The sequence below is a fragment of the Bufo bufo genome, chromosome 1 (assembly GCF_905171765.1).
Source record: "Bufo bufo chromosome 1, aBufBuf1.1, whole genome shotgun sequence".
In the NCBI taxonomy this organism is placed as follows: Eukaryota; Metazoa; Chordata; class Amphibia; order Anura; family Bufonidae; genus Bufo; species Bufo bufo.
This window is the reverse complement of record NC_053389.1, coordinates 124,821,758-124,848,712: the sequence shown is the minus strand read 5'-3', so window position 1 is coordinate 124,848,712 and position 26,955 is coordinate 124,821,758. Positions and strand designations below refer to the sequence as shown.

Here is a 26,955-nt window from a genome sequence, read left to right as displayed (position 1 = left end):
TTTTCCAAGATGCACAAAACCACCACGTATATGGCAAAAAACTCTAACGCTAAACTGCACTTTATGTAACATCTCAGCGTTTTTTTACATTTGGGAAAAGCCACAGTGAAGGACCTTGTGAACTAAGCACACCGTCACATCTTCATAAACTTTGTTCTGAGGTATATTTTGTTAATAATACAAGAACTCAAAGAAAAGGAAAGCTTTTAATCACGTTTCAAGTTTTATTTTTATTTTTTTACCTTATACGTTACAGGGTACTAAAAGGGGTTAATAAGCGTTTGCCAGCTGCAGGCATGGGTTCCATGGGCTTCACGTCACATTGCGTGCGTTCACTTACACCGTGGCTGTCCCTGTTGTTTTGCCCTCAGTTAAGATGGCCACGTTACTATGTGTTTCGCTCATGACGTCAGACGCAGGCCGGTTCTCCGTGTGTGAGTTGCTGGGCGGGGCTGCCGCGGAGCCTGGAAAGTTTTACCAAGTAGTAGGAGAGTTTTGGCGGCGGCGGCAGGAGCCGGGTTTTCTCCATGAAGAAGAGGAAGGTGAGGAGCGAGTCCGGCACACTGGGGGGCGCTGTGGGGATGGAGGGGAGGGGGCGACGGCCTCAGGGGCAGAGCGGTGCCCCCGGGTCATGGGTGAATATGGGCACCAGGATGTTGGGGGAGCAGTGCTGTGTAATGGGGCGCTGCAGCCAGGGCATTGGGGGTTGCAGGATCTAGTATCAACTATGGCCGGGATAGTGAGCGGTAGGGTTGTCAGGTCACGTGGGCAGTCTGGTGGTGGCAGATGATGGAGGTGCTGTCTGGTTTGGTTGGGTACCAGATCATTCTAGGGGGGGTCTGATGCTGATGGATACGGGGAATGTGCTGTCAGAGGGTGATAGTTGGTGGTGGAGGCAGTGGGTGAGATGTCAGATGGCGACAGAGGTAGTGGGTGATGTGTGGATGATGGAAGTAGTGGACGAGTTGTCCGATGATGGAGGTCACCGTAGATAAATTGTCAGATGATGATAGTTGGGTGTCAGATGATGGAGGTAGTGGGTGAGTTGTCAGATGATGGATAGGTAGTCAGATGGTGACAGAGGTAGTGGGTGATGTGTGGATGATGATGGAAGTAGTGGACGAGTTGTCCGATGTGATGGTTGTCAGATGATGGAGGTCACCGTAGATAAATTGTCAGATGATGGAGGTAGTGGGTGAGTTGTCAGATGATGGAGGTCACCGTAGATAAATTGTCAGATGATGATAGTTGGGTGTCAGATGATGGAGGTAGTGGGTGAGTTGTCAGATGATGGTGAATGCAGTGGATAAATGGTGATAGTTGGGCGCTAGATGCCAATGGAGTCGGTGGGTGAGTTGTTGGATGATGAGAGTCGTTGATGAGGACTATAAGAGGCTGAATGATTGGGCCGTGTGTCAGAATATGTGAGCGGACGGACATTCATGGAGTCAAAGGATGAATTTTCTTCGGATCCTCTGGAAGGTAAGGGTCTGTTCACATGAGTCAAATCCATTGCAGTGAACGGCCATTTTCTGCAGCTAAATCCACCGTCAAAAGTCAAAACGCCATTGATCGCTTTCCATCGACTTCGAAATGCTAAACTGAGCTAGCAGAAAACCACGAGCGGTTTTAGCGGCGTTTCCACCACCCAAAGCGCTTCTGAATTATCCCACCCAAGGGCTGGGTACGAAAAGCTGTTCTGAAACGCTTGAAAGGTTCAGCCGGCAAAATCCGTAGTGGATTAGTAGCTGAAAACCGCTTTTCTTTGGCGGCGGGTTTCTAGAGGAATTCCTACAAGCGGATTAGGTTGCCCTCATGAAGCAGAATTTTCTGACAGAAAATCCACACTTTCGGAGTTTAACAAAAGTTTCCGATTATCTGGTGCTGATTTTGTTGCAGGTTTTTCCGCTGCAGAATCAATTTCCCGTTGATTTGAACGGAAAGATCGTCGCGTAGGAAATCTGCAACACAGCGTTATTTACGCTGCAAAATGTGAATTGCGCACACGGCAGGGATAGACAATCGTCAGCCCCAGAGGATAACATGGAGGAAGTCTTGATGATGTGGATTTTCTGGCGGAAAGTTCCGCCTCATGTAAGGCCTCCCATAGAAGAGTATTTGGTTGAGGTTCCTCTGCTCCCCATTGACTTCTATGAAATCAAATCTGCTTCCAACACGTTCTTCAGATCCGCTACTGAATAACCCCTATCGTTTACACTGTGTACAAGGAGTTTTTAACTTTAAAGTTCGTTTTCCGCTGCGGAATCAGTAGCAGATTTTAGCCACTCTCTGAATCCACCACCAAAAACGACCTGTTTTCAGTTACTGATCTTCTACCGATTTTTCTGCCATGGATTTTGCCGTGTGAATTTAGCCTAAAGTGATAATAGAGGAACTGGATGCGTTGTTGAGTTATTCCCATATGCCAGTCCTGATCTCCCTGAGGATGTCTCTTAGGCTCATGCCCTGCTGTGGGCCAGAACCTGAAGTCTATGCCAGCTACAGGCGGGCACAGACTTCAAGTTATAGTAAAACTAGTGGGTGGTGTGAAGCCCCGCCCTTTTACGGGCTGCACATTAAGTACGACATGCGTCATAATTTGCGACTTGCTTATGCCACAATATGATAAATGCCCCTTATGGAGTTCTCTGATAGCAATAGTTTGGTGATGGATGTTGGAGACAGTAGGCAAGTTGGGTGGCAATCAGAAGGTGGTGACGTAGGGGCTGGTGAGTTGTCTGATGATGACAGATGGTGGGCGAGTCAGTAAGTGGTCTGGTGATAGTCGGGCAGTGGGTGAGGGTATCAGAAGATGTCTGCGGTGGACTCGGGTGATGATTTGCATTGTCTCCTGTGATATTTAGCACGTAGGTTCCTGGGAAGCCCAGGCTGAAGTATGAAAGCGAGCCTTGTAGGAGTCCCCGTGTACTGGACGGGTGCTGAAAGAGCAGAACCACCGTGCAAACCTCATCCTGCAGAGCAATCTTTTCTCCATCGCTTTCTCTCGATTTCTTTTTTCTTTTCTCTGTTTCTTTAGTCTTTTTTTTCCCTATTGCTCTTTCTTTCCTGTCTCTATCTCTTTTTTTTATCTTTCCTTCTCTCCCTCTCTCACTTTTTCTCTATTTCTCCCAATCTTTCTTTTTCTACTTCCTTCTCTCTTTTTCTTTCTTTCTCTGCTTCTTTCGATCTTTCTGTTTCTTTTTCTGTCTCTCTCTGCTTGCTTTTTCTTTTTTTCTTTCTTTTTCTGATTCTTTCTCTCGTTCTCTATTTCTTTCGTTCTCTCTGTTTCTTTCTCTCGTTCTGTTTCTTTCTCTCTTTCTCTGCTTTTTGTTCTTTGTTCTCTTTCTTTCTCTATTTATTTCTCTCTTTCTGTTCCTTTTTCAGCTTTTCTTTGTTTCTTGCTCTGCTTTTGTTTTTTTGTTTGTTTCTCTCTTTCTTTATTTCCTTCGGTTTCTTTTTATTGTTATCTTTTTCTTTTCTGTTTCTTCTCTCTTTCTCTGCTTTCTCTTTTTTTTTTCTCTGCTTTTCATTTTTTCTTTCAGTTTTTTTCCCTCAGTTTCTTTTTTTTATATATCTCTCCTGTCTCTTTCTTTCTGTCTCTTTTATCTTGTTTTATCTTTCCTTCTTTTTTTCTTTCTTTTTTTTTTCTTTTTCTTTCTTTCTATCTTTTTTTTTTCCTCTCTTGCTCTTTCTTACTCACTCTTTTTTGTTTCTTTCTCTCTTTCTCTTGATATTTCTCTCTGTCTGTTTCTTTCTCTCTTTTTCTGTTTCTTTTTTATCTTTTTCTCTCTTGATTTCTTTTCTGGCTTTCTTTCTCATATCTATGCGTATAGAATAGTTTTTCATTTTATTTTGCATATCTTTCTGTCTGTCGTCTCCATTCCCTTGATTGACTGGGCTAGGCGAGATGACGCTGCTGAACCCGTCAATGCTCAGAAAACTGTATTCAGTCATTTCTTCATGACACTGTGCTCCCACAAACCAGCAGTAAAATCTACTGCGAGGACTCCTCCTTTAGTCCTCTCCATTATGTGTGTGAGCTCAGGAGTCCAGTCAATGTTTGGTGCACCGCGTTGGAATGCAGGGGAGTATGAAGATAAAAATGACATAACCGGACTTCGGACTTACACTATACTCCGCTTACTCTGGTTGGGAGGAGTTTTGGAGCTGACAGATTCTCTTTAAAAAAAATGGACTTTCCCGAAAAGGACCATAACTGTAAACTGCGTTCACCTATTGTCAGATCAGACGGGAATAGAGCAGCATGTGGTGCTATTCTTCCTGTCAAAATGATGGACCCCTTATAAGTCAGTGGGGTCTGATGGGTCCTGTTGGAGCTACGCAAACCCGGAAGCTACAGAACCAGCCGAGCGCCGGCGACTTGGCCATTTCTGTAACTACACCTCCCCTGGCCCGCGCCTACTGTGGTGATTCCCATCTCTGCTATGGAGTTTGCATGTAGGCTGCCATAGGAGACTTCCTGCCTCAGTATAGGAAGTTACAGTAGGAAGTGCAGCTCTGGAGCACAAACAGCCGCTAACATGTGCAATCTCAAGTTTTTTTAATTTGCATAATCCCAATAACCGCTCCAGTTCCTCCATGTTCATTGCATTATTTACGGTGAAGATAACAAGATTTTGTATATGTATCTCTAGTTAGCAGATGGAGTGCGAAGCTCGGCTCGCCCAAAAAATCAGACTTGCTCAGACGCACAGAAATCCTCTGATGATGAAGATGAAATCTGCGACTCTGTAAGGTCTGCAAAGAAGAAATGTCTGGTAAGGATCCCGGAGCATGTGTAGGTTGTGTCGTCATCTAGATATGTCTTCATGTTTTAGTTATATATGTGTCCGGGAATGCTGGATTTTCACCCTCTAAGCAGCAAATCTGCCGAGTTATGTGTCGCTATGGAAACAGGGACTGCAGCTCTATAAAAATAAAAAAAATAAACTAGGTGGATTTACGTCTCAAGACTAGAAATGCAGGATACCAGCCCCTGGTCGAGCGTTAATGGTAACACATACATAACTGCCCTGCAATTGTCTAATCAGAAAAGCTGCTTCTAGCCAAGGACGCTCCAAGATGACATCTTAGTTGGCATTTGCTTCGCTTGGACCTCAGACTTTGGGCTCATGCACTCGAATGTACAACCGTAGGACCGCCGCATGCTGATGGTGGACCCATCCACTTGAATGGGGTCCACGATCCGCATCCGACAGTCCGCACCGCAAAAAAGCGAGATTTTTGTGGACTCACCTGTAAAATCTCTTTCTCACTGAGTTCATTGGGGGACACAGGACCGTGGGTATAGCTGCTGCTGCCGCTAGGAGGCGACACTAAGCTAAAAATTGTGAGCTCCTCCCGCCGGCTATACCCCCTCCAGCCTGGAGAGAGCATATCAGTTTGTGCGCAAGCAGTAGGAGGAAAATAAATCAGAAATTAAATAACATAACAATAACCAGTGGGTCCGAACTCAAAACTGAGGACCCCACAAGCCAAACAACCGCCGTCACCTGCGGCAAAATTAGAGAACAAACAAAGGGAGGGAGCTGTGTCCCCCAATGAACTCAGCGAGAAAGAGATTTTACAGGTAAGTCCACAAAAATCTTGTTTTCTCGCTCATATCATTGGGGTACACAGGAGCGTGGGACGTTCCAAAGCAGTCCACGGGGAAGGAAGAAACCACACACCCATGGAAGTCGCAGGAGCCTAACATACCGCAGCCCGCAAGACCTTGCAACCCAGAGCGGCGTCTGCCGACGCAAAGGTATGCACCTGGTAGAACTTGGTAAACGTGTGCAAGGAAGACCAGGTTGCTGGCTTACACAGCTGTAAAGCGGAAGCCTGGTGGAAACAGGCCAAAGAAGCGCCTACCGCCCTGGTCGAGTGAGCCGTGATATGGAGGGGCGGGAGCGATATGCCTTGGCAATGGCCAAGCGGATCCACCTGGCAATCGTTCCTTTGGAGGTTGCCAAACCCTTGCGAGAATCCTCGGGAATAACGAAGAGTGAGTCGGTATGCCGAAACGACTCCGAAGCAGATAAATAAACCCGTAGAGCACGAACCACATCCAACTGGTGGAGGGCCCGTTCCCTAGGATGTGAAGGCGAGGGAAAAAATGAGGGGATAACGATGTCGTCATTGACATGGAAGGCGGAGACTACCTTCGGAAAAAAGGAAAGCCCGGGGTGAAGCACCGCCTTACCTTGGTGCAGAATAAGAAAGGACTCCCTACAGGAGAGTGCCGCCAATTCCGACACACGTCTGATGGAGGTGACCGCCACCAGAAAGGCCACTTTACAGGAAAGAAGGTGGAGATACACCGCGTCAAGAGGCTCGAAGGGAGCTGATTGGAGAGAACCAACAAAGTTCAAATCCCAAGAGGGTAAAGGGGGGTGATAAGGAGGGACAGTGTGAGCCACCCCTTGAAGGAAGGTCTTAACCGGGGCCTTTTGCGCCAGAGGACGCTCGTAAGGATTGCAAGCGCTGACACATGGACTTTTAGAGAACTAAGACCAAGACCCAAATCCAGCCCCCTTTGCAAAAAGGAGAGGATTGGCTCGGCGTGGCCAATCCTGGGCGATGAGAATCGTCTGGATGCCTTTCCTCTTGATTCTGCGAAGGACCCGGGGTAGGAGAAGGGGGGAAGACGTACAGGAGAGAAAAGCTGTCCCATGAGGTCACCAGTGCGTCAACTGTGCATGCCTGGGGATCTGCGAGATGAAGGTGGGAAGCTTGTGGTTAATCCTGGATGCCATCAGATCCACGTCCAGATGGCCCCAACGGAGGCAGATGGAGTTAAACACCTCTGGGTTCCAGCTGAGGAAGTCCGCTGTCCAATTCTCCACTCCTGGAATGTAGACTGCCGATGGAGCTGGTACATTTTCCTCCACCCACTTTAGAGTCTTGGCCGACTCCGCCATCACCGCCCGACTGCGGGTTCCCCCTTGGTGATTGATGTACGCCACCGTTGTGGCATTGTCCGACTGGATCCAGACCGGCAGTCCCTTCAGGAGAGGAGTCCAATGAAGCAGGGACAAATGGATGGCCCGAAGTTCCAGGATGTTGATGGGTAATCTGGATTCCAACAGAGACCATTTGCCTTGGACTGTCCGAGGTGGGAAGACCCGCCCCATCTGAGGAGGCTCGCATCAGTGGTGATGACCGACCATGAGATCAGGAGAAAGGATTTGCCGGAGACCGTGTTTGGAGTTGAGTGCCACCACCTGAGGTCTGACCGCACCTGCGAGGAAAGGTTGATGGTATAGTCTTTGTAACGGATCTCCTGGCACCCCGACCGGGTACCTCTGTCGATGGATGCTCCTAGTGCTTCCCGAGGACTCCAAGCACTCCACTTGACACCGTAAGCGCTGCAGACCCCACGAACCGCCGAAGCTTGGTTGAGGTCTCACTGTCTCCTACCCACCCTGGACCTACGACAAGGCTCCAGGCTCCAGTGGGTGAACCTTTCCTAAATCCAGAGAGCAGGAACAGCTCTTACAAGAGCTAGGAGTTATAGCCAAGGGAGTATACAGCGTATAGCAATCCCCACACACATGAGACGAGGCTCTATGTTGAATGTAAAACAGGAACTCTTTATTGAACACACAAGCATTTTCCAACAAGGTTACCACCCACAGGGTTTTGTAAAAAGAACCAATAAACACGTACAATACAGTAAAACACTCCCACACAAAATCCTCCCCTCTGCCTGTGATACAATTACCTTACACAATGGGTTAATGTAATCATCACAGGCAGGAGAATACACAATGTCTTCTGTCCTGGAGACAACCGAGGAGTAATTCAATTATCTCTCAGGACAAAGGGAAATCGCCAAGACACACGTGGAGACAATAGGACAGAAATCGCTACTCAAATATACACTGCTCAAAAAAATAAAGGGAACACTTAAACAACACAATGTAACTCCAAGTCAATCACACTTCTGTGAAATCAAACTGTCCACTTAGGAAGCAACACTGAGTGACAATCAATTTCACATGCTGTTGTGCAAATGGGATAGACAACAGGTGGAAATTATAGGCAATTAGCAAGACACCCCCAATAAAGGAGTGGTTCTGCAGGTGATAACCACAGACCACTTCTCAGTTCCTATGCTTCCTGGCTGATGGTTTGGTCACTTTTGAATGCTGGCGGTGCTTTCACTCTAGTGGTAGCATGAGACGGAGTCTACAACCCACACAAGTGGCTCAGGTAGTGCAGCTTATCCAGGATGGCACATCAATGCGAGCTGTGGCAAGAAGGTTTGCTGTGTCTGTCAGCGTAGTGTCCAGAGCATGGAGGCGCTACATGGAGACAGGCCAGTACATCAGGAGACGTGGAGGAGGCCGTAGGAGGGCAACAACCCAGCAGCAGGACCGCTACCTCCGCCTTTGTGCAAGGAGGAACAGGAGGAGCACTGCCAGAGCCCTGCAAAATGACCTCCAGCAGGCGACAAATGTGCATGTGTCTGCTCAAACGGTCAGAAACAGACTCCATGAGGGTGATATGAGGGCCCGACGTCCACAGGTGGGGGTTGTGCTTACAGCCCAACACCGTGCAGGACGTTTGGCATTTGCCAGAGAACACCAAGATTGGCAAATTCGCCACTGGCGCCCTGTGCTCTTCACAGATGAAAGCAGGTTCAACCTGAGCACATGTGACAGATGTGACAGAGTCTGGAGACGCCGTGGAGAACGTTCTGCTGCCTGCAACATCCTCCAGCATGACCGGTTTGGCATTGGGTCAGTAATGGTGTGGGGTGGCATTTCTTTGGAGGGCCGCACAGCCCTCCATGAGCTCGCCAGAGGTAGCCTGTCTGCCATTAGGTACCGATATGAGATCCTCAGACCCCTTGTGAGACCATATGCTGGTGCGGTTGGCCCTGGGTTCCTCCTAATGCAAGACAATGCTAGACCTCATGTGGCTGGAGTGTGTCAGCAGTTCCTGCAAGATGAAGGCATTGATGCTATGGACTGGCCCGCCCGTTCCCCAGACCTGAATACAATTGAGCACATCTGGGACATCATGTCTCGCTCTATCCACCAACGTCACGTTGCACCACAGACTGTCCAGGAGTTGGCAGATGCTTTAGTCCAGGACTGGGAGGAGATCCCTCAGGAGACCGTCCGCCACCTCATCAGGAGCATGCACAGGCGTTGTAGGGAGGTCATACAGGCACGTGGAGGCCACACACACTACTGAGCCTCATTTTGACTTGTTTTAAGGACATTACATCAAAGTTAGATCAGCCTGTAGTGTGTTTTTCCACTTTAATTTTGAGTGTGACTCCAAATCCAGACCTCCATGGGTTAAAAATTTGATTTCCATTTTTTTATTTTTGTGTGATTTTGTTGTCAGCACATTCAACTATGTAAAGAACAAAGTATTTCAGAAGAATTTTTAATTAACTCAGATCTAGGATGTTATTTTTGTGTTCCCTTTATTTTTTTGAGCAGTGTACAATGTCCCAACCATTACAGTAAACATAGACATTTAACATCTCCCCAGATGGCTTGGATCTGAGCGCTCAATATATCAAAACAGCGCTCAGATGCCACAAACACAGTCAAATCGCCATGGAGTTTAAGTTTAGCAGGGGCTGATGAGAGGGCCCATAATCCTGGGGCAAGAGGCTGGCAACCAGGGCATAGTACCGCTGATCCCTGCCCACAAAGCAACCTCCACTCCAAGCCAGGGAGCAACACAGAGACCGGGAGTACCAGTTACCAACATAACCTTGGTGGACTCACTGGACAGAGACAGGCTACCAAAATCAACAGGTCCAGTATTTGGTTGTGGGTGGACTGCCAGATTAACTCAGATACCGACCGGCGTGAGGTCAGGTATCTGGTTACTCTTCCCTGGGAGGGGGAGATGTTTTGCGAAAATAACCTTGCCACTGGGTTTTGGAGGGGCCTGTTTGCCAGCCTCTTGCCCCAGGATTATGGGCCCTCTCATCAGCCCATGCTAAACTTAAACCCCATGGCGATTTGACTGTGTTTGTGGCATCTGAGCGCTGTTCGGATATACTGAGCGCTCAGATCCAAGCCATCTGGGGATAAGTTGAATGTGGGGGTTCTGTTCAGTTTGATAGGAGTTATGTATTTTTGTGTAGTTTTGCTGTTGTGAATAGAGGTATTTTCTGTACCTAGTTGGCTTACCACACCCAGTTAAGCCAATTATCTCACACAGACTAACTCTGTAAAAACTGTTTCTGGGCAGAAAAGCCATGCTTCCTTTGTTCACAAAGGACTTTTACTAACTTTTGAACCCCTGGTCTAATTCGTGCCATTTTGGGATATGTTAAATGTCTATGTGTACTGTAATGGGTGGGACATTGTATATTTGTGATAATTACATCAACCCATTGTGTAAGGTAATTGTATCACAGGCAGAGGGGAGGATTTTGTGTGAGAGTGTTTTACTGTATTGTACGTGTTTATTGGTTGTTTTTACAAAACCCTGTGGGTGGTACTTGTGTGTAACAATGTTATATAAGAACAATAAACACACAGCTCTGGGTGACCACTGCTTGACCCTCAACACGGAGCCTCGTCTCGTTCATGGGGGGATTCACTGTATGCTGTTAGAGACTGATTGCTAGGAGTGTAAGCCGCTTGGGTGCGTTTCCTATTCGTCTGCTAGCAGCTATTCATGAGGTTCCATTCAGGAGTTTGGAGCATTTCCTAGTATGCCGTAACAATCGTAACAGTCTTGTCCCAGGATGAGGGGGAGTGTGAAATTGGGCAAATGGAAGCGCCTTGAAGGAAGAGACCATCGTTCCCAACACTCGCGTGCAAAACCGGATCGACGGATGTCTGCTCCAGAGGAGATGATAAACCGACCGCTGAAGGGATAACCGCTTGTCCGGGGGAGGAGGACTGTCGCCGTGTCGTGGATCATGCCGAGGAAAGTAATCGCCTGCTGGGATGCAGTGCTGACTTCTGAAAGTTCACCAGCCAGCCAGGGCGTCCAGGGTGATGTGTAAACTGTCCTTGTTCTGACCGAAGGTCGCAGCCTTGATGAGGATGTCGTCCAGATAGGGCATCAGGGTGATGCCCCTGGAATGGAGAAGGATGAGGAGAGGAGCGAGCACTTTCGTAAATACTCGCGGTGCTGTCGCTAGGCTGAAGGGTAGTGGTGAGACTGCAAAGCAAAGAAAACGCTGGTGCGCGGGAGCAATGGGAACGTGCAGGTACGCCTCCTGAATGTTCACCGAGGAAATGAACTCGCCTCGTTCCAGAGAGGCAACCATAGAGCGGAGAGACTCCATCCTGAAGTGCTGGACCCTGTCAAACCGGTTCAGCAACTTGAGGTCTAGAACCAGGCGAGCAGATCCCTTTTTCTTGGGGACGACAAACAGGTTTGATTAAAAACCTGTGAACTGCTCCGCCAGTGGAACCGGGGAGATAACTTCCCGGGTCGAGATGGGACTGTAATGCCTGAAAAAAGGCGGCGGCCCGAACTCAGTCCCTGGGTGTTTGCGAAAGAAAAAATCAGTCCGGAGGTTACTATCTTGAGTACCCATTCGTCGGAAATGTGGGACCGCCAAACATTCTGAAAAAGGAGGAGCCGACCCTCCATCCGAGAGGGCGGGGGCGCCCCTTCATGATGAAGATTTTCTATTGGCAGGAGCGCGGGCGGGTTCTGCCCACGGGTGCCAGGCTGGTTGGAATTTAAAGGACGGTTGGTGTTTAAAGTAAGCTCTTCTGCTCTTGATTGGAAACCCTGGGTCGCGCCCCTGCCGGCGGGCGTGTGCCGAAGAAGCGGCGAAAGGAGTGAAAACAGGAGTTTAAGGGCCTAGAGTGAACTGGACGCTTGGCCTTGCCCTGTGGGAAGTGGGTACTTTTACCGCCCGTGGCCTCAGAGATGATCTCGTCCAACCGAGCACTAAACAGACGAGAGCCCGAAAAGGGAAGCCCAGTAAGGGAACGCTTTGACGAGGAGTCTGCAGCCCAGACTTTAAGCCACACCTCGCGTCGTAAGGCGACTGTGAGAGCGGATGAGCGGGCAACAAGAGAGCCCGCATACAAAGAGGCCTCGCAGAGGTTCTTTCCTGCCTGAGAGATCTGCAGGGCCAAAAACTGGAGGTCCACTGGGTGAAGATCAGCCGCGATGTCCTGGTGCAGGCGAAGGGCCCATTCAGAGACCGCCTTAGCCACCCACGCGGAGGCAAAAATGGGATGAAGCGCGGAGCCAGCCTTCGCAAAGGCGGACTCGGTAAAAGACTTCAGGTGGCAATCCACGGGGTCCTGAAGGGACGTGCCATCAGCCATGGGGATAGCGGTATGCTTAGTGAGACACGTGACGGGCGGGGACGACCATTTTACAACCAGGTCTGGCGGAAAGGAGTATAACAGATCGAGGAGCTTAGAAGCGCTGAAACAACGGTCTGCATAGTCCCATGCCTTGGCAATGACGACCGAAAAATCGTCATGCAAGGGAAAGGCCTTAGGGGCTTGTCTCGAGTGGAGAAAAGAAACTCCCTGGCGGCTTGACGAAGGAGAGTCGTCCTGAACCTGGACGGTGTCGTGGACAGCCACGACCAGGCTATCTGCCATGGAAACAGTCTTAGAAGATTGTTCCAGATCCGAGTCTGAATCAAGTAACCTCCCCTTTGGACAGTGTCTCGCCTGGGAGGGAGGACATATCCGAGCGTGGCCTTGGGGGAGACACCGAGGCGCCAGAAGAGGAAAGGTGTCCTGTTCTGGGGTGTTTGTGAGAAGGTCTGCCCCTGGGTTGGTTGCCCTAGGAAGATGCGGAGGTGAGGACTGGTCAACCAATCGACCCATGAGAGGGTGGATTGGCAAACTTTTGATAGGTCCTCTACTGCCCGGGTTCCACACGGTCAGGGGGGGGGGGAGTGCGGCTGCTCGGTCGGGATGGCTAGGGCCGGTCTGGGCGCAGGCATGCGGAACACAGGGAGTCCGACTGGCCCGAGGTAACATGAGCTCTCATTTTGCGCAAGCATAGTGGGTGGGGGCTGGTGCCGGGCGGGTGTCAGTCGTGGGTTCGAAAATGGCTCTAAGAGCTGGTCCCAGGGCTGGAGGGATATAGAGTTGTCCTACCAGAAAGCTGCAGGTGGAACCAGGTCCTGATGTCCCCCAGTGAAGCTTCCTGCCGACTGAGGAGAAGAGGGAGGGCCAGCGTGGAAAAAAGAGGCAACTCCACCCTCCAAGGAGTGTCTGGCGGTCGAGGGTCCCATTCCTTCAAGTGTAGGGGGCGGGCTCAGAGAATTTGCAACCTAGTAGGCCCCCGAGATCGGTGCTAAATTAGTTGTGACGGCTGGCCGCGAAGAACTTCAGGTCGGCTGAAAAGCGGAATGGGAGGAGCGGGTTGCCCAGGAGAGGGGGCGCATGCCGGAGACCAGCTGGAGGAGGAAGAACCAGGGCCAAACCCCATGTGAGAAGGACATGTGGGCCCCAGGGAGGGAAGGGGGGGGGCAGGGAGAATAGAGGGGAACACAGGAATTCTCACCCAATCCGGACTACTCGCCCCATCCTCCTCCTCCTCTGTTCACCCGATGGGTTCAGCAGGGTCACCTCCTCAGCTGCTGGTACCGAAGTGGCAGGTAGCTGGCAAGGAGGGAGGGCTGGATCCAGGTGACCCCTTGGCTGGCGGGAAGCAGGGGAGCGAGGCTGCCCTGGTCCTCTTTTTTTCTTCTTGGGGGAGCTGGTCCCTTGGAAAACAGGGAGGCCAGGTGGCCCTGTTCCCCCAGTCTGAAAGGAAACCTAATAAAAAATAGCAGAATTGACCCTGCAAAGAGAGGTCTGCCTCCTACGACACTAAGCTAAAAACTGATATGCTCTCTCCAGGCTGGAGGGGGTATAGTTGGCAGGGGTATAGCCGGACATCATATAGTACAGGGCAATCTCTTTCTAACATATCTAGAACCAGCTCTGTACCTCATTGGATCCAGAGATCTCCCCATTCATTGATCTAATTGTTCTGCTAGATTTGAGTTGTCCGCTCAGGGAGCGTGTTCTTTCTACTGTAGCTGGCCACAGTTGAAGGATGGAACTGAGCGTGTGCTTCTATCTCAGTGAGCAGGACAGAGAAATTAGACAGCAGGTGGCGCTATACAGATTTCACTTAAATAGGCCCCATTCACACGGCCGGTTTTGGTCCGCGGCCCCGCAAAAAAGATAGAACATGTCCTATTCTTGTCCATTTTGCAGACAAGAATAGGCATTGTTACAATGAATCCCCCCCAAAAAACGGATGCAACATGGATATAACACAGACGTCATCCGTATTTTTTTGCGGACTGCAAAATACATACTATCTTGTGACTGAACCCTAAGGGCTCATTCAAACCTATGGCCACCGTGCCCAAATAGCGGTCCGCAAAACACAGGCACCGGCCATATGATCTCCGTGATCTGCATGATACGGAAAAACATAGGACATGGGCTTCCGATCCGTGCCTTCACACCGCAAAAGTTAGGACCTATCCTATCTTTTGCCGAATCTTGCTGATCGCGGACCCGTTCAAGTCAATGGGTCCGCATCGGAGTTCACACGGCCGGTGCCTCTGCAGCGGTCCACAGCACGGGCACGACGGCCATACGATTGTGTGAATGGGCCCTAATTCAGTAGCTATAATGAATTTTTAATTAAATGCAAAAATATTCAGATCCAGGCGCTGGTTTGTAAACTGTAGAATATCTTTCATGGGACAAGCCCTTTAATATAAAAATTGAGGGATGGTGAGTATATTCTCTGGAAGAAAGGATTGTGCGGAATGAAGCAAATCTAGTCAAAAAATCCATTATAGCAGTGGTCACATGAAGGGGGAACCAGCAGCAGATATTCCTATGATCATCCAATCATGGGGGCCCTGTTTAGTGGAAAAGGGTTATGCTAAAGAGGATGTATCTAATGGAAAATGGATGTATCTAATTTATTTCAGGCATCAACCCACAAAGCTTCCAACAGGAACCTGTCCAAAAAGATTATATGTGACCAGAACAGTGGAAAACCCTGTGATAGCGCCAAGAGAGGTGCCAAAGCTGGTGCTCAGGCAAAAGGTCCAGGCAGGAGATGTCCAAAGATGACGGTCAGCACTCGGGTCCCTGCTCGTCAGGTGTCATATCATGGGTTAACTGATGATAGCTGTGATGGGATGACCTTGTTGGGCACAGCACTCCCAGATGGCAGAGACAACAGTCCCTTTTTTGATGAAGACAGCAACCAACCAATGCCACTTGGGAGATTCTTTGAAAACGCAGATCTAATGCAGGTGAGAATTTGAGGTCAGACTACATGCGGGGTTTGTTTGTAACCAGACACCTAGTTTGGCACCTTGCCAGTTTCATTCTCGTTGGGATGACATTTACTGTATTATAAATTAACATGCAGCCGGTATCCTGAGAGCTGCAGATAAAAATGGCAGTAGTTATAGTATCAGTGAAGATTGGTGTCTTATAATCTGATTTCTTTGACACCTAGGACATTCCACCTGTGGCCACATCCCGCGCTTCTATGAGTAGACGAGAGCTAAGGAACCTCCACTACAGAGCTAAGGAGGAGGACGACGAGGAGGACGAAGGCCCGAATAACGAAGATACTATTTAAGTAAGGTATTGTGAAAGGAGCCCTGATCTACTAGCCGCCGGTGGGGACTTCATCAAGGTTTCCATAATTTTTGGTCAGAAGATGTTCTCGTTAAAACGATGGAAAATTCTTGACATTAAAAATGGCATAAAACATGATGGAAGCCACAATACAGATGTGAACAGAGCTTTAAGAAAAACATTTCTAAATTTATAAAAACTGGTGTACAGCCTGTATTATACTCCAGAGCTGCACTCACTACTCTGATGGTGGAGTCACTCTGTACATACATTATTTATCCTGTAGTGATCCTGAGTTACATCCTTTATTATAGCCCAGAGCTGTTGTAGAGGGAAGGAGTATTATTCAAATATATGTATACATGTATTATATATATATATATATTAGAGGTGGGACGAATCCAATTTTTTTCGAATATATCGAATCTTTTGAATCTCGAATCCTGTACATAAGAATTATGGGGATCTGTGGATGACACTGTTATGGAGGGGGATCTGTGGATGACACGGTTATGGAGGGGGATCTGTGGATAGCAGGGTTATGGAGGGGGATCTATGGATGACACATACCGTATATAGCATCTTATGCTATATGTGTCATCCACAGATCCACCCCATGACAGTGTCATCGACAGATCTCGCTCGCAGGAGTGTACATTTGACAGTCACATTTCAAAACTGTAATCCATATCCTGCAGTAACTTTAACTTTAAATAAGCTGCCGCTAATCTCTACTAGTACCTTACACCACTCCTCAGCTAGCTTCGGTAACAGGGCCAAGCTACAGCCTACAGGCAGTGCGCGGGCAGTGCTCACAGTGGTGTCACGCGCCTGCGCCGCCTAGTGGGAGGAGCAGGCGCTTGCACTGCCTGTTAGTTGTTACCGAGCAAGCGCTGATTTAAAGTTGCTGCAGGACCAGGTCAGAGGATACCGATTACAGTTTAGAAGAAATGTACACTCCTGTGAGTGGCCAAAATGAATGGGGGCACATGGGGGGCAACGCCACTGGGGAAATGGTAGGCGCGGGGACATGACACGTGACGTCGCGGCGGGATTCGTCGGATTCGAAATTACGTCGGGATTCGAGTCCACGAATCGAGCAAAATTCAACGGATTCGTCGTCCCACTTCTAAAAAATATATATATATATACCTACCTTGTATGGCCACTTTGGGCCCAATATATGTGTGGGGATGTGTATATGTATACCCAAGTGCCCCCAGGTTGTGTGGAGTTGGGATCGGTGTTCTGTAGATTGTATAATTTTCCCTTATAACATGCGCTGGAGGGGTTAAAAAAAATAATTTAAAAAAAATGTAACTCACCTTAATCCACTTGATCGCGGAGGCCGGCTTCTCCTTCTGTCTCCTTTGGTAAAAGATCATGTGATGACCGGAGTGACGTCACCACAGGTCATTTTCCTGTAATGAATGCTCACCACAGGTCCTGTTCAGCAAAGGAGACAGAAGGAGTTGCCGGCCTCCGCGATCAAGTGGATTAAGGTGAGTTAAATTATTTTTTATTTTATTTTTTAACCCCTCCAGCGCTATTTTTCTATGCATTCTGTATTCAGAATGCTATTATTTTCCCTTATAACCATGTTATAAGGGAAAATAATAATGATCGGGGCTCCATCCCGATCGTCTCCTAGCAACCGTGTTTGAAAATCGCACCGCATCTGCACTTGCTTGCGGATGCTTGCGATTTTCACGCAACCCCATTCACTTCTATGGGGCCTGCGTTGTGTGAAAAACGCTGAATATAGAGCATGCTGTGATTTATACGCAACGCACAAGTGATGCGTGAAAATCACCGCTCATGTGAACAGCCCCATAGAAATGAATGGGTCCTGATTCAGTGCGGGTGCAATGCGTTCAACTCACGCATTGCACCCGCGCGGAATACTCGCCCGTGTGAAAGGGGCCTTAATGTGACCTATAAACCTAAAAACAAACTGAAATCTTTTAGGTGGAGGGAAGATAACAAAAAAAATAAAAAATAATGCGGTTGCATAAGTGTGCACACCCTCTTATAACTGGGGATGTAGCTGTGTTCAGAATTAAGCAATCACATTCAAAAATCCTGTTAAATACGAGTCAGCATACACCTGTAATCAGTGCCTCTGATTAACCCCAAATAAAGTTCAGCTGCTCTAGTTGGTCTTTCCTGAAATTTTCTTAGTCGCATCCCACAGCAAAAGCCATGGTCCACAGAGAGCTTCCAAAGCATCAGAGGGATCTCATTGTTAAAAGGTATCAGTCAGGAGAAGGGTACAAAATAATTTCCAAGGCATTAGATATACCATGGAACACAGTGAAGACAGTCGTCATCAAGTGGAGAAAATATGGCACAACAGTAACATTACCAAGAACTGGACGTCCCTCCAAAATTGATGAAAAGACGAGAAGAAAACTGGTCTGGGAGGCGACTAAGAGGCCTACAGCAACATTAAAGGAGCTGCAGGAATATCTAGCAAGTACTGGCCGTGTGGTACATGTGACAAAAATCTCCCGTATTCTTCATACGTCTGGGCTATGGGGTAGAGTGGCAAGACGAAAGCCTTTTCTTGCGAAGAAAAACATGCAAGCCAGGCTACATTTTGAAAAAAAAAAAACGCATCTGAAGTCTCCCAAAAGCATGTGGGAAAAGGTGTTATGGTCTGATGAAACCAAGGTTGAACTTTTTGGCCATAATTTCAAATGATATGTTTGCCGCAAAAACAACTCTGCACATCACCAAAAGAACACCATACCCACAGTGAAGCATGGTGGTGGCAGCATCATGCCAAGGGGCGGTTTTCTTCAGCTGGAACTGGGGCCTTAGTTAAGCTAGAGGGGATTATGAACAGTTCCAAATACCAGTCAATATTGGCACAAAACCTTTAGGCTTCTGCTAGAAAGCTGAACATGAAGAGGAACTTCATCTTTCAGCATGACAACGACCCAAAGCATACATCCAAATCAACAAAGGAATGGCTTCACCAGAAGAAGATTAAAGTTTTGGAATGGCCCAGCCAGAGCCCAGACCTGAATCCGATTGAAAATCTGTGGGGTGATCTGAAGAGGGCTGTGCACAGGAGATGTCCTCGTAATCTGACAGATTTGGAGTGTTTTTGCAAAGAAGAGTTGGCAAATCTTGCCAAGTCAAAATGTGCCATGCAACAAAGTATTAGTTTAAGGGTGTGCACACTTATGCAACCATATTATTTTATTTTTATATGTTTTCTTCCCTTTACCTAAAAGATTTCAGATTGTTTTTCAATTGAGTTGTACAGTTTATAGGTCACATTAAAGGTGGAAAAAGTTCAGAAATGATTTATCTTTCTCATTTTTTTACATCACAGAAACCTGAAATTTTTAACAGGGGTGTGTAGACTTTTTATATCCACTTTGTGTCTATCTATATCTATATATTTTATCTCTCTCAGCATGGTTATTATTAGGGTTGTCCCGATACCGATACTAGTATCGGTATCGGGACCGATTCCGAGTTTTCTCGGCGGTACTCAGCCGCCGATACCCCGCCCCGATACATAAATAGAATACTTTTTTTTTTTTTTTACATCAAGCGGGCTGGTGAGCGGTGCATAGAGGGGGCAGTGAACGGCAGCTGAGAAGGGGTGGAGAGAGCCGGCAACGATAATTATTGCTGGTATGTGACTGGGTATTACTTACTGCATGGGTGTCATGCGGCCCGCAATGAATATTTTTGCGGCCCGGCAAAGATGCAGCATCGGGAGAGAGGAGGGGCTGGAGTCCGTAACTATGGGCGGGGCCCGGTGCAGTCACTGTACTCTTACACCGGGCCCCGCCGCTCACCAAAGTATTTATAAACGTGAATCCTTATCCTGTTATTAAGTTGAACTAACGCTGCCCTCTCCCATGTTCCCATGTTCCCCTGTATCCCCCTGTAAGCTTCAATAGCAGGCAGAGCGGACGGCAGCAGTAACGTCACTCACTGACGTAGAGCGCCTGCTCCGCCCACTTTATGAATGAAGCAGGCGGAGCAGACGCGCGACGTCAGTGAGTGACGTTACTGGTGCCGTCCGCTCTGCCTGCTATGGAAGCTTAAGTAAGTGCTGTGGGGATACAGGGGGATACAGGGGAACATGGGAGAGGGCAGCGTTAGTTCAACTTAATAACAGGATAAGGATTCACGTTTATAAATACTTCGGTGAGCGGCGGGGCCCGGTGTATTGGGGGACACTGTTATGAGGGGGATCTGTGGATGACATATAGCAGTGTCATCCACAGATCCTCCCCATAACAGTTCCATCCACAGATCCCCTATAACAGCACCATCCACAGATCCCCCACCAAATAACAATGCCATCCTCAGATCCCCCCACCCCATAACAATGCCATCCACAGATATCCCACCCCATAGCAGTACCATCCACAGATCCCCATAACAGTGCCATCCACAAATCCCCATAACAGTGCCATCCACAGATCCCCCATAACAGTGCCATCCACAGATCCCCCATAACAGTGCCATCCACAGATCCCCATAACAGTGCCATCCACAGATCCCCATAACAGTGCCATCCACAGATCCCCCATAACAGCACCATCCACAGATCCCCATAACAGTGCCATCCACAGATCCCCCATAACAGTGCCATCCACAGATCCCCCATAACAGTGCCATCCACAGATCCCCCATAACAGTGCCATCCACAGATCCCCCATAACAGTGCCATCCCCAGATCCCCCATAACAGTGCCATCCACAGATCCCCCATAACAGTGCCATCCACAGATCCCCCATAACAGTGCCATCCACAGATCCCCCATAACAGTGCCATCCACAGATCCCCCATAACAGTGCCATCCACAGATCCCCCATAACAGTGCCATCCACAGATCCCCCATAACAGTGCCATCCACAGATCCCCATAATAGTGCCATCCACAGATCCCCATAACAGTGCCATCCACAGATCCCCCATAACAGCGCCATCCACAGATCCCCATAACAGTGCCATCCACAGATCCCCCATAACAGTGCCATCCACAGATCCCCCATAACAGTGCCATCCACAGATCCCCCATAACAGTGCCATCCACAGATCCCCCATAACAGTGCCATCCACAGATCCCCCATAACAGTGCCATCCACAGATCCCCCATAACAGTGCCATCCACAGATCCCCCATAACAGTGCCATCCACAGATCCCCCATAACAGCGCCATCCACAGGTCCCCCATAACAGCGCCATCCACAGGTCCCCCATAACAGCGCCATCCACAGGTCCCCCATAACAGTGCCATCCACAGGTCCCCCATAACAGTGCCATCCACAGGTCCCCCACATGACAGTGCGTCATCCACAGATCCACAGATCCCCCAAAACGGTCACATGACATTTAAAAAAAGTATCGGTATTCGGTATCGGTGACTACTTGAAAAAAAGTATCGGTACTTGTACTCGGTCCTAAAAAAGTGGTATCGGGACAACCCTAGTTATTATGCTCTCCCCCACCTTACAGTGGTGTGTGTGTGTGTGTGGTGCCATGGTGTAAGGGGGGATTCTCTCATTTACACCTTGGACGGGAATTCCTTTGTCTGTACAGATCCTGAGCCTCAGGGGGCCAACTGGCAGTCATCTGTTACAGTCTGAGTGCATGCATTCCGTCACATGCACCTTAGGGTTCATTCACAACGACCGTATGGCTGTTTCAGTGTTTTGCGGGCCGTTTTTAACGGATACGTTTTTTGTTTACGTTGTGTTTCCGGTTCTGTTTTTCCGTATGGCATATACAGTATGCAGTAATTACATAGAAAAAATTGGGCTGGGCATAAAATTTTCAATAGATTTTTGCAAAAACGTAACGGATAGGAAAGACGTACAGAGTACATTCTATATGTGTTCAGTTTTTTTTTGCGGACCCATTGACTTGAATGGAGCCACGGAACGTGATTTGCGGGCAATAATAGGACGTGTTCTATCTTTCAACGGAACTGAAATACAGAAAGGGAATGCATACGGAGTACATTCAGTGTTTTTTTGCGGAACCATTGAAATGAATGGTACCGTATACGGAACGCAAAAAACGGCCCGTATACGGAAGACAAAAAAAAAACATTCGTGTGAACGAGCCCGTAGGTTGAAGAGGGGGAGGTGGGCTGCTTTTGGGCTTATATTAGCCCAGCCAGGACAAAGGCTCTTTTTCTTGGGACTGGAACACAAACAGACACATGGGAGAGAGAGATGAACTGAGCAGCTCCATGAAGGAAGAGAGGCAGACCAGCCCCACGTGCCCCTGGAGATGGCTGAGTAACCCTTTCCCTCCTGCATTGCAGTGCCACATATCCTGTGTTTGCAATTAACCCTTTCCCTCCAGAATTGCAGTAACCCCTTTACTGCTGCCACCAATATTAACCCATGAGGTACCCCTAATATCCCTGCCCTGATTTACCCCTATTCACCCCTGGCCTGCATTGTGTTCCCTGTAGTATATTCCTGGCCTGCATCGTGTATTAACCCTTGCAGTGCCACTGTTGTGTTTACCCTGTAGGGACAGAGTGTGTAGCCAGGTTGGATGGACTGCTGGTATACGTATGTGTGTATGTAAATGTAATGTTTAGGTAGATTTGTGGGGTGGAATTGTGTATTATATTGTACTGTGTGTAGTGTAGCTAGGTGTTTATTGTAGTGCTATTACTGTACTGTGGTGTGTGCGTCTATATGTGTGTGTAATATATATATATATATATATATATATATATATATATATCTCTAGATATAACGCATTAGTAGACTGTAGACATGTTATTGTGTTAAAGGGAACCTGTCACCAGGATTTTGGGTATAGAGCTGAGGACATGGGTTGCTAGATGGCCGCTAGCATATCCGCAATACCCAGTCCCCATAGCTCTGTGTGCTTTTATTGTGTCAAAAAAAAAGATTTGATACATATTTGGGATCGACCGATATTGATTTTTTAGGGCCGATAGCCAATAATTTATACCGATATTCTGTGAAATTTCATTTTTGAAAAAAAAAAATTCCTACACAAATCTGCTGAAAATGAATATTTTTATTGTTAATGTGTAGTTTTTCTTTATTTGTAAATCTTTCTTTTTTATTTATACTTAGAGGACCTTTCACTAGATTAAAAAATCTAAACTAACTATACAGACATGGAGAGCGGCGCCCAGGGATCCCCCTGCACTTACTATTATCCCTGAGCACCGCTCCGTTCGCCCCAGTTAGGCTTCACCCAGTGGAACCTGCCGGCGTCTCTTTCTCCCATGCTGTAGCGCTGGCCAATCGCAGCGCTCAGCTCATAGCCTGAGATACCGGAGCCTATACCGGGCGAACGGAGCGGCGCCCAGGGATAATAGTAAGTGCAGGGGGATCCCTGGGCGCCGCTCTCCATGTCTGTATAGTTAGTTTAGATTTTTTAATCTAGTGAAATGTCCTCTTTAATATTTTGGTGTTTTTTTTTTTTTTTACTAACTTTTAGCCCCCTTAGGGACTAGAACCCTTGTCCTATTCCCCCTGATAGATCTCTATCAGGGTGAATAGGAGCTCAAACTGTCCCTGCTGCCCTGTGCTTTGTGCACACAGCAGCATGGAGCTTACCATGGCAGCCAGGGCTTCAATAGCGTCCTGTCTGCCATGGTAACCGATCGGAGCCCCAGGCTTACACTGCTGGGGCTCCGATTAGAGGGGAGGGGGGACCCTGTGTCCACTGTCACCAATGATTAAAACTGGGGGGGCTTGGGTGGGGGGGGGGGGCGCACTGCGCCACCAATGTTTTTAATACTGGAGTGGGGGGCGCACTGCGCCACCAATGATTAATACGGGGGGGCACACTCCGCCACCAATGAAGATAAATCTCTCATTTATTCATATACAGGATGCGGGAGCTGGCTGCAGAATCACATAGCCGGCTCCCGACCTCTATGAGCAGTAGCTGCGATCCGCGGCACATGAGGGTTAACTGCCGCGGATCGCAGCTACCGCTCATAGAGGTCGGGAGCCGGCTATGTGATTCTGCAGCCAGCTCCCGCCTCCTGTATATGAATTAATGAAAGACTTATCTTCATTGGTGGCGCAGCGGCCACAGCCCCTCCCCTCCTCTTGTCCTCTCTCCTCTAATTGGCGGCAGCGGCATCACAGGGGACACTGCTTCCTTCTCCCCTGTGCTGCTGAGGGAACACAGAGCGCTGTCGGCAGCGCGATCTGTGTTCCCCATACGTTATCGGAATATCGGCAAAATAGATGCCGATACCGATAACTGTCAGAATCCTGAATATCGGTCGATAATATCGGTAAAACAGATAATCGGTCGATCCCTAATACATATGCAAATTAACCTGAGAGGAGTCAGGGACAGGACACATCAGGTTAATTTGCATATGGATCAAATCAGGTTTTTTTACACACTAAAAGCACACAGAGCTATGGGGACTGGGTATTGTGGATGTGCTAGCGGCCATCTAGCAACCCATGTCCTCAGCTCTATACACAAATACCGGTGACAGGTTCCCTTTAATAAATATACTTTATTTTTCATAATACAGTGTATAGTCTTTTTATGGACGCCACCATAGTATAGTTATAGTAAGTCGCATGTAGTTTAGTTCAGTGTAGAGTAAGGCAATCAGAGAGTGTTTTATATTTAAGGTATAAATAGGCGGCGTCATCTCTAGACGACTCACACCTATTTATGAAAATTATTTGAGAACCCAAAATATCACTAATTAATATACCCTTTAACATCTGAGCTCACTGTTTTGATGGTAGAACCACTTTATACATACATTACTTCTCTACTACTAATCCTCAGTTACATCTTGTATTATACTCAAGAGCTGCACTCACTATTCTGCTGGTGGAGTCACTGTGTACATACATTACCTTACTTATCCTGTACTCCTCCTGAGTAAAATCTTGTAATTATACTCCAGAGCTGCACTCACTATTCTGCTGGTGGAGTCACTGTGTACATACATTACCTTACTTATCCTGTACTCCTCCTGAGTAAAATCTTGTAATTATACTCCAGAGCTGCACTCACTATTCTGCTGGTGGAGTCACTGTGTGCATGCATTACATATCCTGTACTGATCCTGACTTACAGCATGTATTGGACCCCAGAGCTGCTTTCAGAATTGCTGAAAGCTGTAAACGAGCGGTCATGTTTGACAGCAGAAGTGACCTACAGTTTCCAGTAACAAGCAGCAGAATTGTCGGCAGCTCTTGTTGTGATTAATGATAAAGACACAATAAACCTTTCAAGTTAGTGCAGAATAGTAAGTGAATTGAAGACTCTGTTATCAGATATGTATATGTCAGTGACTTGTGAACAAGCGTAGCAAAACCGAATTTGTCAAATGTAGCAGAGCTGCATCCGTTTTCTCATTATCTACAATGCCCAAGCGATACAGTATCCACAGAAATGACTAAGCGGGGTAACACTCTAATTTCTGTATTCTCCTGTCTTTTTAGGCACTCCGCAGCCAGCACACTGGAATGAACCCACTACCTTATGCTTCTTACACTTGAACTGCGTTCAAGCCAAAGTGCTTTTATTTGTATATAAACTGAGATCCCATCGCTTGTAATCAGTTTCTGAAGTGAAATGGAGGAAACGGAGGGCGAGCAGTACACCGTCCCAAAGCTTTTGGGCTTTTGTTGCCAATGGAAAAGTGTCTTCAGGGACTTATCGTGTTGAATCCTGTACCCTTCAGTGGTGGTATTCCTGCTGCCAGGAATATCAGTATTAAAGGGGCACTCCCATCTTATCAGGTATGGCTCATCTGCAGGATAGGCCATAAATATCCAGTAGATGAGGGGTCTCTGGGAACCACACCCTGACCCCATCAGTCCGGCCTCTGGCCACTGCATCCAGGCTGTGATTTAATAGAGGGGTGACCAGGATTACTGAAACCAGCTGCTTGTGGTATGCCGTTTCCGTAAATTCAGAAACTGCGTAGCACAGCGTTTCTGTATACCCGGCCACGTCTCTGTTCTGTCGCAGCCAGAGATCACCTTGACGGGGTCAGAGGGCCCACATCTATCAGACATTTATGGCCATTCCTGTGGCTATGCCATAAATGTCTCAGATGGGAATCCCTTCCCCCACACACAGTGATGTGTAATTTATATTGTGTATATTACGTTCACTACTTTTTCTGTATGTAACATTGAAGGAATGAGTGGAGCTGAAAGGATTCAGAATGGAGGAAAAGAAGAAAGTGAATTGTCAAGGAACGGCTGGAGAGTCACAAGATGTGTGCCTCAGGTGTTAAGGTGTCCTGCGAGACAAAGGAATTTGAATGACATCCTGTAGGGGCAATTTAGGAAACGGTCAGATGTAGCAGAGCTGAGGTTGTTTTCTGTGGCTTCCCATCGGACTGCATTTGCTTTCGCCGCACAACTGCTTAGTCCCTAAGATTTGAATGACCCATTCAGCTCTGCTTCATCTGTTCGCACAGCGATTGAAACGTTAGCGTTGAATAGTATTTTCTCTTTTGCTTAGTGAAGGCATGATGCAAAGATTGACACTTTTAAGTGGACTAACTGCAGATTTAGGAGGGCCGAGTTTGTTGTGCGCATGATGTGCACGCTGTGGCTTTCTAACGGACTGCAAGTTAACCTACTGCATTCTCTCAGGGAGCTAACACTAGACACAGAACAAGCAGTCAAATCACAAACTCAGCCCTGCTGCATCTGTATGTGTGTGTATATATGTTTACTGTGTTTTGAAGAATTATGTATTGACTATATTAAATGTCACTTATGGTAGTGTTTGCATCTAAAGGCACCCGCAGGTTTAGTTACAGTGGTTCCCTGCAGGGTTGTCTTTTCTATATATGTAAGCTGGACAGAGAAAAGCTTTAATGTCCGGGACGAGACGGAGCCAAAAAGTCCACTGCTGCCCCCAATCCGTGTCCACGTCATAATCCTTCCTTACTACTTCTGATTGGTAGTCGCTCAGGAGTGAGGTGCTCAAAAGTTGTCACCTGTCCCTTGGTCCTTTGCTAGGCAACAATGTAAACACAAAAAGTAGGAAGACTAATGGACTGTCTTATTAATAACTATTGCATTTGTAAACTAGGTTTTTACTTAACCACTTCCCGCCACGCTAACGCCGAAAGGCGTCATTTCTGCGGCGCTCCCAGGTCACACTAACGCCAATAGGCGTCATCTCGCGTGAGCCGAGATTTCCTGTGAACGCGCGCACACAGGCGCGCGCGCTCACAGGAACGGAAGGTAAGAGAGTTGATCTCCAGCCTGCCAGCGGCGATCGTTCGCTGGCAGGCTGGAGATGTGTTTTTTTTAACCCCTAACAGGTATATTAGACGCTGTTTTGATAACAGCGTCTAATATACCTGCTACCTGGTCCTCTGGTGGTCCCCT

General features: G+C 47.8%; 1 protein-coding gene across 2 annotated transcripts; it reads left to right on the top strand.

Annotated features, from left to right (window-relative positions):
* Positions 1-419: 419 nt before the first annotated feature.
* Positions 420-26,659, top strand: C1H1orf174 (chromosome 1 C1orf174 homolog). 2 transcript variants are annotated; one of them, XM_040429361.1, is made up of 5 exons: positions 420-542; positions 4,656-4,778; positions 14,918-15,247; positions 15,457-15,582; positions 25,042-26,659. In XM_040429361.1, the coding sequence occupies exons 1-4, from the start codon at positions 528-530 to the stop codon at positions 15,580-15,582; spliced, it is 594 nt and encodes a 197-aa protein (XP_040285295.1). In that variant the 5' UTR covers positions 420-527; the 3' UTR covers positions 25,042-26,659. The 2 variants fall into 2 exon arrangements, with proteins under 2 accessions (XP_040285295.1, XP_040285304.1); XM_040429370.1 differs by having other exon boundaries at positions 15,457-15,587.
* The last annotated feature ends 296 nt before the right edge of the window (positions 26,660-26,955 follow it).

Bases quoted from the DNA above. Each gene is read 5' to 3' on its own strand.
- C1H1orf174 (XM_040429361.1), top strand. The intron at 4,779-14,917 runs GTAAGGATCCCG...AATTTATTTCAG, and splicing joins CTGCAAAGAAGAAATGTCTG to GCATCAACCCACAAAGCTTC. The intron at 15,248-15,456 runs GTGAGAATTTGA...TTTGACACCTAG, and splicing joins AAAACGCAGATCTAATGCAG to GACATTCCACCTGTGGCCAC.